Source organism: Pseudorca crassidens, chromosome 13 (genome assembly GCF_039906515.1).
Source record: "Pseudorca crassidens isolate mPseCra1 chromosome 13, mPseCra1.hap1, whole genome shotgun sequence".
NCBI classification, from domain to species: Eukaryota; Metazoa; Chordata; class Mammalia; order Artiodactyla; family Delphinidae; genus Pseudorca; species Pseudorca crassidens.
In genome coordinates, this window is record NC_090308.1 from 45,158,371 (window position 1) to 45,175,527 (window position 17,157).

A 17,157-nucleotide genomic window follows, 5' to 3' on the forward strand; every position below is an offset into this window, starting at 1 on the left:
AACCCTGTTTTTTATAGTATGTCATATTTTTATGTTTTCCACAGTGAGCATAAGTTGTTTTCAGAATCATAAAAAACCCACAAAAAAGGTAAAATATGTTCATATATTTCCTTAAGCATTATGATAGCTGTTTAAACATTGCATAGGCCGAGCCCCTTCCCCTCAGTTCTGCAAAATGCCTTGGCATGACCTTGAGGTTCTTCCCTTCTCCCTTTAATTGTAAACATTACAGAAGATAAGAAAGGTACAGTGGGGTCTCTTGGGAAAAGCAAGAGACAGCCTCATTGCCACAGAGAGGGGAGCATAGACTCCAAATTATTAGGGCAACTAGAAGCTTCATTTGGAGGAATTGGTTTAACAGCCATTTCGACTAATACTATACCCTTTAACAAGAAAGCAAAAATACCTTCTCAGATAAACTTAGGAAAGTTATAATGAATTCAGTTCAATTGCAGACTATACCCCAAAGGAAATTCAATTTACTAACCATATAAATTGGTCACACCAAATTAAATAGTCACTCCAGCCTAATATCACTGTGATTGTTACCACAACTTTCTCTCTGAAAAAAAGCAGTGGTGCTTTTTCACTGCTTAGGGCAATGTTGAAGTGGAAATCCTCCTTTCCGGCTCCATCCTTTGCTTTGCTTCTTTCATGAGCTTGAGTCTCGGATTTAAATGGGCTTGACGATGAGGACCTGAGGTTTCTGACACTGCCAGAGTCTTGTTGATTTCTGGTCCCAGGTGTGGTAGGTGATATACAGCACTTGCTGTTGGCATTCGGTTTGCTCCTATGTTCAGCAAAGTGAAAACATAAGCCTGACCTTTTTAGATAGAAAGAGAAAGAGAAGCAGAAGAAATATGTACTCTTCTAGCTGTCCCCAAGGCCAAAAGCAGAAATTCTCATATAATGGAAAGCTCAGCCAGTGCCAAGATTGGAATTTTGCAGGTTGATGACGCAAATAGCCGAGGGCAGAGACTGGGACCTCTTTTCAGATTATATCTCAAAGATTTTTCAGAGTCATATGAGTGCAGCTGAGCTGCAAGAAAATAATACCACATGAAACCCACAGGACGTGGCCTCCTAGCTGCCCTTTAGCCTCCCAACTGAAGATTCTAATCTTCCGTCTTTCGTATTTTCTAAATGATGTTAACTGGTGGGCTGCTAAAAGGCTATTAGTATGGTTGGTGTCACTTGTCTGTCCTGTACTGTGAACGTCAGTACACGCTATAGTCAATTAAGAGCTTGGTGAATAAGAATTTTAAGAAACACTAATAAAAATATTCCATCAATTATGTGTGCTTCATTTAATACAGAGTTGCTTAAAATAAAATTTCCCAAACATATGTTCATTGTGGATTGCAGTAGGCAGAGAGCAGTGGTTTTATTTATGCATTTTAAGTCTTACTCTCACTGGGGAACCAGAGAAATGAGAAATTAGTTGCAGTGAGCTCCTTAGAGCATCTCTCTGTTGCTTACAGGCTACAACCCATTTGCCCCATCGAAGGCCGGTTCGGAGCCCGTGGTCAGGCTGAATTCCCCCTGCGCGCCCTGCAGTTTAAGCGTGGCTTGCTGCACGAGTTTCGGAAGGGCAACTCTTCCAAGGAGCAGGTACGCCTTCATGACCTGGTCCAGCAGCTCCCCAAGGCCATTATCATCGGGGTGAGGAAAGGAGGCACCAGGGCCCTGCTTGAGATGCTGAACCTCCATCCGGCAGTGGTCAAAGCCTCTCAAGAAATCCACTTTTTTGACAATGACGAGAATTATGCCAAGGGTATTGAGTGGTATAGGAAAAAGATGCCTTTTTCCTACCCTCAGCAAATCACAATTGAAAAGAGCCCAGCGTATTTTATCACGGAGGAAGTTCCAGAAAGGATTTACAAAATGAACTCATCTATCAAGTTGTTGATCATTGTCAGGGAGCCAACCACAAGAGCTATTTCTGATTACACTCAGGTGCTAGAGGGGAAGGAGAGGAAGAATAAAACCTATTACAAGTTTGAGAAGCTGGCTATAGACCCTAATACCTGCGAAGTGAACACAAAATACAAGGCAGTAAGAACCAGCATCTACACCAAACATCTGGAACGGTGGTTGAAGTACTTTCCAATTGAGCAATTTCACATCGTCGATGGAGATCGCCTCATCACGGAACCCCTGCCAGAACTTCAACTCGTGGAGAAGTTCCTAAATCTTCCCCCGAGGATAAGTCAATACAATTTGTATTTCAACGCTACCAGAGGGTTTTACTGCTTGCGATTTAACATTATCTTTAATAAGTGCCTGGCGGGCAGCAAGGGGCGCATTCATCCAGAGGTGGACCCCTCTGTCATTACCAAATTGCGCAAATTCTTTCACCCTTTCAATCAAAAATTTTACCAGATCACTGGGAGGACATTGAACTGGCCCTAAAATAATGTCATACAACACTATGTGTTGTGCCTGGGGACACACAATGTCTCGTCTGGATTAAAATATGCACTTTTCCTATACACACAACTGTCCAAGTCATTTTTCCATGTATACTTGTACATACGCAGTGTGTGACCAAATATAAGATCAGCTCTTTTTCTACTGAAAATTTACAAAAACAAAAAACAAACCAATTTGCTGTCTACATAGTTGCATCTTTTATGCTATTTACAAAAAGAAGAGGTGGTGGTACTGGGGGAAAGTGACTTCAACTATTCTCAAAGAGTTAGTCTTCCTCTGAGTCAGAATTTGTCGCCTGCCATTTTCATAGATTTAAGCCAAAAGATTAACATGTGAAAATGTACCAATGGCTGTGAAGTTTCAGGAAGTAGAGGATTCGGTTATGCATTCTTTTCTAAGGGAAAGCTGACTCTTTAATTCAGATGCTGAATTGATGCCATGAAAACAGAAAATACTATTTTCTTATTATTTAAAAAAATGTCTTATCTCATAAAATTGACATCGTTCCAAAGTTCCTGTGGTGATTTTGCACTATCGTTTTCTCATATGGACCATGGTGTCACTTGTAGCATGTCAGTCACACATCGGAAAGTCAAGTCCTTTTACTTCCGTGTTCTATGTCAACAAAGAGAAATGTCATGTACATAGTGTATATAGTTGTAAATACTGGTTTCACACTAAGTAATTCTATTTTGTAAACTGAATATGGCTATTTAATTTATTGTGAAAATTAAATTTATTGTGGTATTTAAAAAATGGAATGGATTAAAATTACTCTATGTGCAATTTTTTTTTATTCATTTTGTTTTATGTGCCCCTTGCTGGCTCCCAAAGTCAAAGCTGTTTATGTGCACATGAGAGCACTTGGAAAGATGCACTTCTCCGTTGGATTTCTGTACCCTTGTGATATGAAGCAAGGTTGGATATATTTTTTAAAAATATCTCAACCATCTGGAAATCTAGTATAACAGCCACCTCAAAGAGCACTTGTGCTTCCCTGCTACAACCTTGTAACAATTAACTTACTTGCAGTTGCTCCTGGTGCTAGGAGACAGACAAGAAATACTTTAATATAATCAAGGCATAGAAGAATCACAGTTTTATATGAACCTCTAATCAAAGTCAGACCAATAGAGAAATTAAATAAAATAAGATTAGAAAACTTGTGTAGCCTCTGTACTGAAAGCTGCTGCTGATGCTTCCGCAAACTCTCAGAACTCCCTCTTTGAGATGAAACTACATCAGCCTGCTCAGGAATGATCAAATTACGTAGTGTTGCTATTACTAACATAAACATATGGCTCAGATTTCCATCCAGAGAAATTAATGCTAAATTGGGTGCTTGCTAACATCAGATAGCCTGTACTGTTCTGCATTTACAGATGCTTAAATATAGTTCGGAAAACCTTGGAAAGAGGTATCAACAGAAAAAAAAATAATAAGATGGATTTTTCACAATCATGGTTGCTTATCCAGTGGAAGATGTTTAAGGGAGTTTTGTTCACATTGAGAGTGCCTAGCAAATAACAGTGGATTCCCTTTTGATTGTACTAAGTGTTGATTTTCTCCATGAGTTGTTCATCCTGTCCAGTGATTGATGGTGAACTTTTCTAAATAAATAGCCCTTTGCCCTTCATTGTCGGTATATGTTGCTTCTCAAGCTTCAGCCTTGGTAATCATCTCTACCGTTTCAATTAGCATTGGTGCTGTTTTCTCAGCATGGAACAGGCATGACACCAGCACATGCTGAGAGGCCAGCTTCTCACTGACTGCACAGTGAGTCTGGAGTGAGAGTCTTGGGTCTAAATGTCAATCACTCTCGTTTAAGCCGTGAAGGAAATCAAACATAAGGAACTTAGCATCAGACTTCTCTATGCCTCAACTCTCAGCTAACCGTCAGAGTAAACTGACTGAATACTACACTCAAGGACATAATCAACACATTATCATTAATTTTATTATAAATCTTCCTAGAGCACTCTACAGCTAATACAGTTTTATACCAGTAACTGTCAACGTATGCTCGACTGGAACACTGACGTTTCAAAAACTCAGCCTAGGTATTCCACCAGTAAAACTGAAAAATAGCAATCTTTTCCTAGACTCATAGAGAAATTTTTAAAAGTAATGAATAGAAATGTTTCAGTGATAATCTTTTATAGTCCAAATTTTTCTTCAACTTTGCTGCTGCTACCAAGAGTATATATCAGAGTTGATTCTAAGATTCTATTTGACTTGTGCTGTCTTTTATAATTTGTTGCTTTTAGCTCAGTAAGCAAGTATTTCTTCATCACATGCAGAAAAAAGTGTTGCAGTTTCCAGTTGTTAAATAAGTGTGAGAGTTGTTTTAAACCTTGGGGCCTCCTCACAGATACCTAAAACAGGACGCCTGGCCTAGGAGGATGTTTTTAGAGGCAGGTTTCATTTCACTGAAAAAAAAGCAAACAAAACAAAAAAACAGTCACAGCCACTGCTGATTGAGCTAGGTAGAAATAAAAATCCTACAACCTTAATAGCACACTCCACTGGAGGTTTCAAACCTCCTTGTTTAGAAAATGTTTCCTGTTGTCATCAAACAGGTAACCGACCTCTAGAGGAATCTACAGCTCATCACAATAGATCCACTAGGATTCTCTTTAGTAAGTTATTCCTTTTACATCCTGAAAACTTTGCATTTCTTCCAGAGGCTTGGTGGCACCATACGGTTTTGTGAAACAGTTCCAGCTGCAAAGAGTAAAAAACTGTTTAAGCAACGGTGAGGTTTCTGCTGGATTGTAAAGCTGAAACGACACCATTTTGGAAGCCAGGGAATTCCCATTATAATTGTACAAACAGGAACAGGAGTCCCAAGGGAGTGAGAGAGAGAGAGAGAGAGAGAGAGAGAGAGAGAGAGAGAGAGAGTAGGGAACAGAGAGAAAAGGAGACATGCAAACCCATAGACAGACATCAAATTCCAAGTCCATCTTGTAGTCACCTGAAATCACCTCACAAAAACCTTCAGTTGATGAAGGTATTAATTTTTCCCACTAATTACACTGTAGTATAGGAAAAAATCTAAGACATCAGGGTCTTTAGGTGATGTGTGATAAAGCAAAGGCATGTAAATCCATTGTAATCACATCTGATCTTAGATTTGGTACCTGTTATGTTGATGGACCAGCAATTGCCAGAACAGTTTCCACAAAAGCTGATGGAGCCTTGTGAGAGCACTGCTTGGGGTGCTGCCCCTGGAACAAGGGCCCTGCTGGAGGACAAGCTCCAGGACCGGTGAAAAACTCCTGGGTTGCTGCTAAGGGAAGGTAAGAACCAAGGACAAGTGCAGCCCCAAATCCAGTCCTGCCAATAAGCTTGTGCTTTGTCCAGTTATCAGTCTGCTAAATTGGATTGTCTTCATAAGCTTAATTTGAGAATTTTCCATGGATGGAAAATTTCAAATGATCGTAAATCGTGTCTGCCTGCTGAAGCCTTTTGTACTCTTTTCACACACTCAGCAGCCATTTTCCACTTATGAAAACAGACACAGTCTAAGCAGAAAAGAAAACTTTGCTGAAAACATTCCCTCTAAAAATGACTAAATACAGCAAAATCTTAGCAATTCAGGCTAACAAGGTGAAAATATTTTAAAGCAAATTCATTGCAATTATTCCCAAGTAGGCAAAGTACCAAACTATACTAACAGTGCATTGATAAATAAATATCTAATTGCACCAGCTTTACAAAATAAAAGCCTCTTAATTGGCATATTGTTTTCGTAAATGGGTGTTACTTCAAGTATTTCAAAACAGTCTGTCCTCTTAAGTAGGTTACTCAGGCCCCCTAGTATCTGTTTATGAATTTTTATAGCAAACCTTTCTTTTACAGCTAGTGCAAGGATGAAATTTAGGCCAAAATATGATCATTTGGTAAGGCCCTAATAAATTATACCTTATGATACATCCTACAAGAACAATTTCTTTATGTTTTTAAAGATTTATTTCCAATTACATTTTATCATAGCTTTAAGGAATAAGAGTGCTCTTTCATAATGATTAGAAGTGGATTGGTGCATTGAAAAGGCAGAACTGAACTGAGAGCAATATGCATTTCCCACAGAAAACACCTGATTGGTATTCCAAGAACAAGTGTCTGTTATTTAGAGTCAGCTCAGTCGAAAAGCAATAGCCTTTCAATCATATCAAGGAGGCAGCAGCATGCTTGGTACCTCATCGGGCTAGTTCCATCACGTCTGAATTTGTGAACCATATCAGTCTACCAGGTCTTGGGGAGCTGTTGGTGAAAGGATTTATTGTTTCTAAACATACATGTCATCCCCCTTTAAAAACAGTCCACCAAGAAGGTGAGTTGCTCCCAGAAGATTGGTAACATCATTTCAAAGAGCTGGCTCACCTCCAACCTTTCTAAATGCACACAGCTTTGCTTTACATTACCTTTTCTTTAACGGCACCAGAGAACAATCTTTAAGACCAACTGCAAAACTGCCTGTTTCTTTGGTAAGGCCACGTGGATGGCATCCTCCATCTCTGGCTCATTTTTTCCAGGAATGAGGCAAAGGTGTCCTTTCAAAGACAGTTCTCTGGGTATGCTGACCATGGAAGAGTCATACTCTCTCCTTGCCACCAAGCTTCTGGCTATAGGTCCACCCATCCTGAGACTTATATCGGGAGATACAGGAAAAAGAAGGAAACTGAACACAACATTCTCCTGTAAGTAAAGTACCGTAACGTTTTCAAAAGTGTTTAGGAAATATATTTGTTTCATTGAACACAAAGGAAATATAAGCTAAATGTAAGTGAAATGGGCAAGTCAGTTCATCTCTTTGGGCTTGAGCTTTCTATTAAATAAAATAGGAGCATCAGATTAGGGGATGTTTAAGCTCTTTCAAGATAACATCATACCGTCAGATGAAAACGATTACTGGAGCATGCTTTTGACAGTGAATGTCACGGAGTTGAGGGCATGAAGGCGGAGAGGAAAGAGGGGTTAGACTCAATGTACTTAGCTGTTCCTGTGCGTAGAATCGCTCCCCAAAGTTTCATATCTATGGTTTTTCTTTAAGGGATATTCTTTTTCACTTTTCCCTTGTAACTGAATTTTCTTTCTATTCAACCTTATTCTTGGCTTTGGCTTCCATTTTGCCTGTCACTTCCTGCATTAATTAACTTTTGTTGCATAACAGACCACCCTCAAAACATCCTGATTAGCTCAGGATTCTGTTTCTTATCCGGGCAGTCCTTCTGGTCTGGTCCAGCTGGGCTCCACACTGCTGGCCTTCCTCATGCACCTGTGGTTTCTGGCAGGTCAGCTGGTGACTGGATGATCTAAGGTGATCACTCTTAGATGTTGGTGGCTTGTGCAGCTGATCGATTGGTGCTACTTGCCAATACTGACTATTGGCTCAATGACAAAGGTGCCTGGGTTACATGTGTCTCACCTCTTAGTAGACTTACTCGGGTGTATTCATGGTAGTCAGAGGGGTGTAAAGAATAGCAAGAGATGGCAAATCCCAACATGCAAGCATTCTTCAAGCACCTGTTTGCATCCTGTTTGTTATTTCTCATTGGCCAAAGTATGCCACATGGTCAAGCCCATAGTCAGCGTGAGAGGGGATGACACAAAAGTGTGTATAGGACAGAAAATTATCGTGGCCATTTCTGCAAATATGGACCACATCTCTCAACCGTGATTCTATCACAGTGAAAGTTATAACAATTATAGTAATAATTCACAAAACAACTTTATCTTCCTCCATTCCTGAAGAAACATAATGATAATAAGAAGGGTGATAGGCAGAATAACGCCCTCCTTCCAAAGACATGTACATCCTAACCTCAGGAACCTGTGAATATGTTACCTTACATGGTAAAAGGGACTTTGTAGATGTGATGAAGTGAAGGACTTAGAGATGGGGAGAGCTTCCTGGATTATCTGGGTGGGCCCAATGTAACCACAGGGTCCTTAAAGGTAGGAGAGAGAAAGAGAAAAGGGGACAGTCAGAGAGATGATGATAATGGAAAAATGGGTTTAGACTTTGGGGACCTTCAGAGAGATGCAGCATTGCTGGCTTTGGAGATGGAGAGAGGTGGCCACAAGCCAAGGAATATAGGCAACTTTAAGAAGCTGGAAAAAGCAAGGAAATCGTTTTCCCTAGATCCTCCGGAAGGAAACATAGCCCTGCCAACACCTTAATTTTAGCCCAGGGAAACTTGTCTTGGACTTTTAAATGTACAGAAATGTGAAAGAATAAGTTTTTGTTGTTTTAAGCCGCTAAGTTTGTGGTAAGTTGTTCTAGGAGCCTTAGAAAATGAGTGCAAGAAATCAGGGGAAACAGCACTCAGCAAATGCTGGTGTGTTTAATCAGCTTATTCTCCTCCAGTGTCACAGGGTGAGGGGGCAATAGCCGTCAGTCACAAAGGGCATTTCCAAACAAAGCAAGCAGAAGTCCTGAAGCATAGGACCTGAAGGGTAGCGCCCCTGCAAGTTCCCAAAGGTGAATGCAGGCAGAGTGACCCTCAAGGAGATAATTCCCTGGTCATTGAAACACAGAGCAAGTCTCATTTCTTCTGGGACACCTCCACTGAAGCCCAACGGGTAAGAAACAGTTTAATGGTAAATTGCAGATAACTTTACGGCAAGGTCTAGATTATGTGACGTTTAAAAGTATCTTTAACATTTTTGTTTTCACGCTGAAAAACTAAAACATTTTCGGTCTTCTTAAAAGTCCATAAAATCTATCCTCGATCCAAAATATCTGAAGTCTCCAAAGATCAGAGCCAGGAGCCTTATTTTAGATTGGTCCCAGGATCTCTTCCAGATGGCCTTGGAAATTGTCCTGTGAGGAAAACAACCTGAGATTCTTTCTCCTGACCTTAATGAAATTCAGAGGCATTTATTGATCACCAAATATGTTCCTAGCTTCTGAAAGATTTACCAAACAATTACTAAAGGTCACTAGGAAACCCAGAGCTAGAGGTGTGACTAGAATACCGCCCTCCAGAATTCCAGCCACTTGTCAAGAAAAGTCTCTAAATGGTTCTATTTATTATTTGTGTCTACCTACTTCCTAAAAGGATTTGAGGTGGCAATTTTCTAATTAAAATTTGTTTCTAATCTCTTTCTAATCTTGTTTTATTGGCTGCATTTCAACCCTCTTGTACTTAATCAACCTTGAATGGTAACGTGTATTGAGTCTGTATAAAAATATGAATTAGCATTAAAATTAAAATGTACACACATTTAGTACACATGTAATATTTATGGACATATTTGTATTTGTAAGCTTGTTGAAAGAAGCTAATTATAATAGTTCATTATGGGACTAATCAAAACCATTCTTTTGTTAGTGATTATCTGTCAAATTTGCACAGCTGCCGTCTAAAAATTACATTCCAAAGGTGTCACAGTCCAGCCAAACACAGTGAGTGCACATAAAGAAAAGAAAAATTCAATAAATTAATATTTCAGAAGCACATTAACCGATCTGGAAACAAATATTTTGATAAAAGAATACAATTTGCCTAATTAAAGTGTCATTACATATAGTATAAGTTTCAGTGGTAAAAAATATATGTTTATTTGTCTTGCTAATTCAAGGATTTTGAAGGTGCTCACATGGAAAATATTATACCTGCCACCATTGTGTGCTGTGCATGTGGACACGTGTGTGTGTGCGTGCATGCGTGTGTGTGGTTCTTGACAATTCTGTAACAGTGTCTCATCCTCATGTGATTATCACATTACTCTTCAGCTTGATCATCACAAGTCTTCCACCTTGGAATTGTATCAAGTTTCTCTGAAAGCACAGTAATAATTAATATTAATAATGAAAATAATTATATGATAACAGTATAATTAATAACAAAAGAGTGATTCATTCATTCAATCCACAAAGGTTAATTGAACACCTATCACTAGATTCTGAGTTATTTTTCATTATTTATTTATTTATTTTTGGCGGCGCTGGGTCTTCGTTGCTGCGCGTGGGCTTTCTCTAGTTGCGGCGAGCGGGGGCTACTCTTCATTGCAGTGCACGGGCTTCTGATTGTGGTGGCTTCTCTAGTTGCGAAGCATGGGCTCTAGGCACGTGGGCTTCAGTAGTTGTGGCTTGCAGGCCCCAGAACACAGGCTCAGTAGTTGTGGCACACGGGCTTAGTTGCTCCGCGGCATGTGGGATCTTCCCGGACCAGAGATCGAGCCTGTGTCCCCTGCATTGACAGGCGGATTCTTAACCACTGCACCACCAGGGAGGCCCCATTTTTATTACTTTTAAATTTAAACATAAATTTAAGCACAATGTGTTTACTTGGTATTATTATCTGCATCTATTGTGCTTGAGGCACTAATTTTAAATTGTGTGAAATTAGTAAGTACAAACCTCCAAGCCTAAAACTCTGAGAGTATGGCATTGATAACTCTCTCTGGGAAACAACACTGAAAATAAAAGTTTTTTGAGGTGAGGGGCCAGAATCATCATTGACAGAATATTCCCAGTGCTCTGCATGGGAAAGAGTCACGTCATGGGAAGGACTGCAAAGGGACCAGACACCCACTGACCATTATCTGTGTTTATACCCACAGAATGACCAGCTGACTTCAGTTACACAAACCCTTAATTTGGATAGAGTTTGTTGAAATTGGTCAAATTGGTGACTACATGATTGTCCTCAAAAAAAGTTACTTCAATCTTTCCAATTTCTCCTTCAAACAATATCTTTGAAATATTTGGAGAAAACTTAACTCTTTATGTGAAATTACTTCTTTCTCCATCTCTTTGGCTGACTCATGCCCAACATGAGCCCTGGCCCCTGCAACATGCTCTCAGAGCATTCAGAAACCCTCAACAGCTCCTTAGCTCTGCTGACACACAGCCAGCCAGCACCACAGGGCACCGTCAGGAGTGGCTGTCTGTCAGTACTGCAGCCAACCCTGCTGGGCACTGTGGCTTCCCAGCTGGCATTGCCACCATCTCCACTTCCCCAAAGACCTATGGCAATGTATGTATGGGTATGCGTGGTGTGCGTGTGTGGAAGGGGTGGGGCCGGGGGGAGATCCTGTCTCCCCTTATGTTATACTCCCTTTTAAAAAGTACAAAAGCCATCCTATGTAGATACCAAAAAAGGTGCCCCTTCCACTCTGTGTTCAGAATCCACCCTCTCCATAAGGCCAGGCTAGAGTGGAAGACAAATCTGAGTAACAGACACCATGGTAAACTCAGAATCTCATGATAGGTGTTCAATAAACCTTTGTAATTTGAACAGATGAATGACTTTTTCCTTATGATGATGGAGACTTTACCGCTGGATTAAGCTTGTCTGCCTGTCTCTTTCTTCCCTTAGAATGGGACCTCTGCCCAGGAGATTCTAAAGTCCTTTATGCAAATAGATCTCTGGTGGCCAACCCACCATACAGCCAGACATATTCCCCAGCAATGGACATAATGCAGGCTTTTGCTGGGCTCCTGAACGCCCATTATACTTTTAATGCATTGTAAGATACAGATGCTAAGAACCAAGGGCTAGCTTCAGACTCTACACTTCAAAGACCTTTTCATGCCAGGAACCAGCATGACAGTTTCAATCACTTCTCTCCTTTATGTCTCATAATGTATGACAGTGACGCCGCAGATGTCAACTGCTATCTATATGAGTCCTGGCCCCTCAATGACATGGATCTCTAAATTTTCTCTATTAAACTGTTAAATTTTACACTTAATTTAGCATAAAGTAAAATTGCCAATTTCAAAAATAATGACCAAAACAATAAATTAATTGCCACTTTCATCACAGTGAACCGTGCTCTGAATATCACTGTTTAGGGTTTTACAGTGTTAAAGGTGAACAGCTTAGTTCACTAATGGTATAGAAGTACATACAGCTCATTGTTGTCATTTTTAATTACACTTCTACCTCTTTTTCATGTTAACACATCTTAGCCTGAGAATGTGCAGACACGATACGGTGGACTCAAAGAGAAGTAGACCGTTCATAGGCCACAAAGACACTAGAAAATAACAGGAATCTTCGTATACACAATAACTCTCCAGTCACAGAGTAGAATAGACACCCACTTTTATTTGTTTTGACACATTTAGGAAATCATTATTAGATATTAATTAAAGAATGATTAAAGCTAATTATTTGATGAAGGCTCCATATGTCCAAATAAAACAACCAGACCATGGATGATCTACTTATTTCTACTCTAATAGTGGAAGTCCCTGCAAATTGAAATTGTCATTCCCTGAATCTAGTTGTTTCTTGCGTCTCAGTTGAATGGTTACAACATATAGACACAGGCAAATCTTTTAGGAACATACTTTGATGCATGAATGATTTTGGAAAATTCAGCAAGTGAAGAGGCAGCAGCTGTGAATACATGAAAAGTCTTGACCTGAGTATCCACCTGTCAATAGAATTACACCTGTCAGGGCAGGATGGTAATATGGTTAACATCTAATATGGTTAACCCACTGCGCTGCTTATTTCAGTATCTCACAGCTAATTCTGGCAGAGACTCAAAAGAATTGTTTCTGCCAGTTCCTACCTCTCAGGTTGCAGATAAGCAGCCCAGGTGGAGAACCATTATTCTCTATTCTAAAATGTAGGTGTTGACTTTATTGTCTTAGTAAACGCAGCATCATTAAGAGAATGGTGTCTTTGGGACTTCACTGGCAGTGCAGTGGTTGAGACACCGTGCTTCCAATGCAGGGGGCACAGGTTCTATCCCTGGTCGGGAAACTAAGATCCCACATGCTGTGGGGCCAGGAAATTAAAAACAGAGAGAGAGAGAATGGTGTCTTTGTTTAACATTTCTTCTCATTGTAAGCAACTATAGGACAAGTATTGTCATCGACATTTCCCTTTCCCTTGAAGGCCACAGACTCACACTTTGTACCATAGTAAATAAGTAAAAAAAATTTTTTTCAAATGAAAAATTTATAACTATTTATTTAAATAATATCAAGAATCTTGAAAATTCATTATTTGCTGAAAAATAGCTTCTCATGCACAATACCACTCAGAGCCCACCCAATATGGATGATCGTAGATACATGCATTTAGTGTAGGACCCATCACAGGGGGTGCAAGGAGGGTCATTTGCTCCAAGGCTTACATTGGCGAAGAGGTCACAGTTGGACTGGTGACATTACCTCCAAATGACATTAGACTACTGTTCCTGAAAAACTCTGACTTATTTTTTGACATTTTTTTTTCCAAACCACCTTTTATTACATCAGAAAAGCAACATTAGGCACTAGATCTTGCAAAATATGTTCTGACTAACTCTAAACTTTCTGAAATTAAATATGTGCAACCACTGTAAGGTTTTTAGTGAACAAAACAGTTAAATACAAACTTTCATTTGCAAAATAGATTACTGTATAACTGGCAACCTCAGAGCCAAGTGCTAACTTTTCTTGCACAGATTTCAGCGGCAGTGGAATGGAGAGATGTAAATCCTAATGAGTACCGAACTTAATTTTGGCTTTATATATAGAAAGAAACTTTGAGGAAAAATAGCTTTAAATTGAATAGTATCTTTTGAAATAAACAGCTCAGTCCAGCACTTACATATGTGAGGTTTATACTCAACCAGATCTGGGATGAAAATGAAGATTTAGGGTTTACAGTGACTTTAAATCCAGTTTCAAGAGTAGCCAAGTCACCTCATTTCCAGAAAGGGAAGTCTCTTTAGGATGACCACGACACTCTTCTGAAGACACTTGGATGGATAGCCAGAGTTCCTTGGCCACAGTTCCACTTTGCCACGACACCGTGCCAATGCTGTAGTGTGGAACTTCCTCTGAAAGGCAGAGCCTTACACCACAGCGCTAGAGAAGTTAATTATTAACCCTTCCCCTCCCCACTGCTTTCCCTCCTGATCTCCAGCAGGGAGTGGCAGCTTAACATTCCTTTCAGAAATAAATAGTTCAAATGAGTAATTTAGAGTTACCTTTAAAAGAGCAGCAGAAAACAGCCACTGACCATTATGTTTGCAAATGAGTGAGAGAATGAGTACACGTGAACAAACACACAGAAGAATAAAGTAGAATAAATCGTTTCCCACATTCATAGGGGAAAAAAATCTTTAAAAAAAGAGTATTAATTAGCGTTTGTTCTTGTGTGGGTAGAGAGTCCAGGGCTCTGAGCAGGCATGGCCTTATAAACAGGGTTGCTATAAACAGGGTTGCAAGCAGCCCTCCGCACACCAAGTCAGGACTAGGGTGCAGAGAGGGGCCTTCATGCACTTCTGACAGCTCAGTACCTGTGAGAGAACAGAGGTGATGCAGGGACTTTTTAACCCACAATGCATGAGGTATAGGGAAACGTCCATCTGTGAAAGAACCACCAGCAGCTGGAGGGACAACGGCAGGGCATTCTCACAGCAACTGCTGATGAAGGATTTCCCACACCATCTTCTTCCGGAACAGAGGCATCTGGTGCTGAGTAAATGTGATGGGTTTGTCCCTAGAGATATAATCTGCATATTTACAAGTAAACATTCCACAATCACTCCCATTCAACTGCTGAGGAATCTCATGTGCCTTCATGTGCTAGTGGGTCCACTCTAAAACATTCAGGTCAATATTTCTTTTGGTCTTATTTTCATCCTGTAAATACTGAAGGAGAATCTCACAGATCCTGTGGCCCTTTTGTCCCATAGAATCCAGATATTTAAGACACATTTTTCTTAGGTCTGTCACTACCAGGCTCCAATGTACCTTCCGATGAATAGGCACCAGAATAAGTTCCTGTTCAAAGAGACTGACCCCTTTGGTCCATCTTTTCACTGCTTGGTAACCCCCAGACTTTAATTTTGGATAGAAGAAAGTACTGAATGCATAAAGTGCTAGATACCCTTGTTTTTTAATTCTTTACACCAGGAGATTCATGTAAAAATTAATGACTTCATCATTGAGCCAGTGATAGTTCTTCAAGGTCTGGATATCTCCTCGAGTGATTCGGAATTTGAAAGCACTATTTAGGATCTCATCCTGTGGGCCATGGCCTAGAGCATTACTGATTTCCTTTTCCATGTCCTCTGTAAGTTCAAGAAGATCATATGTCCTTTTATCCCTCTCTTTGTTTGAGGAATTTTTTTCTTTTGTCTCAAGTATTGACATCTTCCTCCTGAGTAAGCCATTGTTTCCACTGCCCAGGTGGAGTCAGGCTGACACTTCTTCAGATACGTCAGGTTCCAGCTGGAGTCCCCTCCTACCTTCATTTTCAAGTCTGATTCCAACTGTCTTCTCTGTATCAGAAGTTTTCCCCTTTGAGCACCTCTTTTCGCTTCTCATTGACCGTAGAGGTCCCCTTGTTTCAACAACTCTATATTGTTTTGGAACAAACTGAGTTGTTTTGACTCCATGACTTTGCTCTTGCCCCCAGCCTTTGGTCTTTAATGTGTCCATCTGACTTCTTTGAGAACTATGATGAGTTGAAGTTACAGGAGGAACAGAGTTTCCATGACCACCTTCTTTAAGTCACTCTAATAACCTTCGGTATTTCTCTTTCCTCTTTTTTTTTGTTTTGTTTTTGTTTTCTTTCTGCGGTACGCGGGCCTCTCACTGTTGTGGCCTCTCCCGTTGCGGATCACAGGCTCTGGACGCGCAGGCTCAGCGGCCACGGCTCACAGGCCCAGCTGCTCCGCGGCATGTGGGATCTTCCCGAACCAGAGCACAAACCCATGTCCCCTGCATCGGCAGGCAGACTCTCAACCACTGCGCCACCAGGGAAGCCCTCTCTCCTCTTTTAGAACACCCTCCTCCACAGTACAATGGGGACGCCTCAGACCCTTGCCACCCTCTTCAGAAATCATCTCTGTTACAACCTGTTCCTGAGGCTTCCACGTTAAGGAACTCTTCAGATTGCCTTTGCTATGGCGACGGCCACCTGGTCTTCTATTACAGGCTTCTGAGCTCAAAGTAAAACCAAAGGAAGGCAGGACTCTGCATGGCTGATCTCGAGTTACTGTCACTGATCTTTGGATGGTCACTTATTCCATTAGGAGATTTATTACCCAGTTTCAGCATGTTGTTCCAGGATCCAGAACCTGTCAGTTCAGAAGATGAAGAATTCGAAAATACCTTTCCTGAAGGAACCACATTCCATGTTCCATTACAAGCAGAAGTTACCACAGGCTTTGTGGTCAGCTGGAATGGGAATCCAAATAAGCTGGCAGCATCGTAGAGACTGTTTTTCACCCGGTGAATAAAGCAATCTAATCTCGGTCTTTTGGCTGGTATTTCATCAGCGTCCACTGTAGAAAACAGAGTGAGTCACTCCTGCCTGGGTCTCGTCTGCCAGTTGGTGCCTTCAATGTCCTGTCGTCCACAGTAGAGGCGTGGACCACTGCCCATCTAGGGACCAAGGAGTGGGATTATCCTTAACCCCAAATCCACTACTGCCGGAGCCATTCTCAGACCTAGGAACTCTTCACTGGAGGCCCAGAAGAGAATCCCCAAATCACACGGAGTACAAGGATATTGAGATTTCTGCCCTTGCTTTGGGTAACTTGCACCCATGTACTGCCAGAGGAGCACAACCTCATTGCTTCAGTTTTCATAGGGTATCCTAACCGGTTACCCTAGTTTTCCAAAACGTATTTTTTGACATATTTTGTTAATACCCAAAACCTCAGAAAATGGTGGTAAGCCCCTCGACCTATGGGAGACAACAATCTCAGACTCCTGGACCTAAACTCAGGCACAACAGCATCGGCAGGATG

At 40.8% G+C, this 17,157-nt stretch overlaps 1 protein-coding gene and 1 pseudogene across 4 annotated transcripts in view; one reads left to right on the forward strand and one right to left on the reverse strand.

The window, feature by feature from the left end:
• The window catches only part of HS3ST5 (heparan sulfate-glucosamine 3-sulfotransferase 5), a 291,317-nt gene extending 287,436 nt beyond the window's left edge, over positions 1-3,881 (forward strand). For all 4 annotated transcript variants that reach the window (XM_067702312.1, XM_067702310.1, XM_067702313.1 and 1 more), the window contains one exon: positions 1,482-3,881. In XM_067702312.1, coding sequence (XP_067558413.1) covers positions 1,482-2,412 — 931 coding nt within the window. In that variant the 3' untranslated portion in view covers positions 2,413-3,881. The remainder of the gene's footprint in view (positions 1-1,481) is intronic.
• Positions 3,882-14,611: 10,730 nt separating this feature from the next.
• Positions 14,612-16,789, reverse strand: LOC137204627 (sentrin-specific protease 2-like; annotated as a pseudogene).
• Positions 16,790-17,157: the final 368 nt, after the last annotated feature.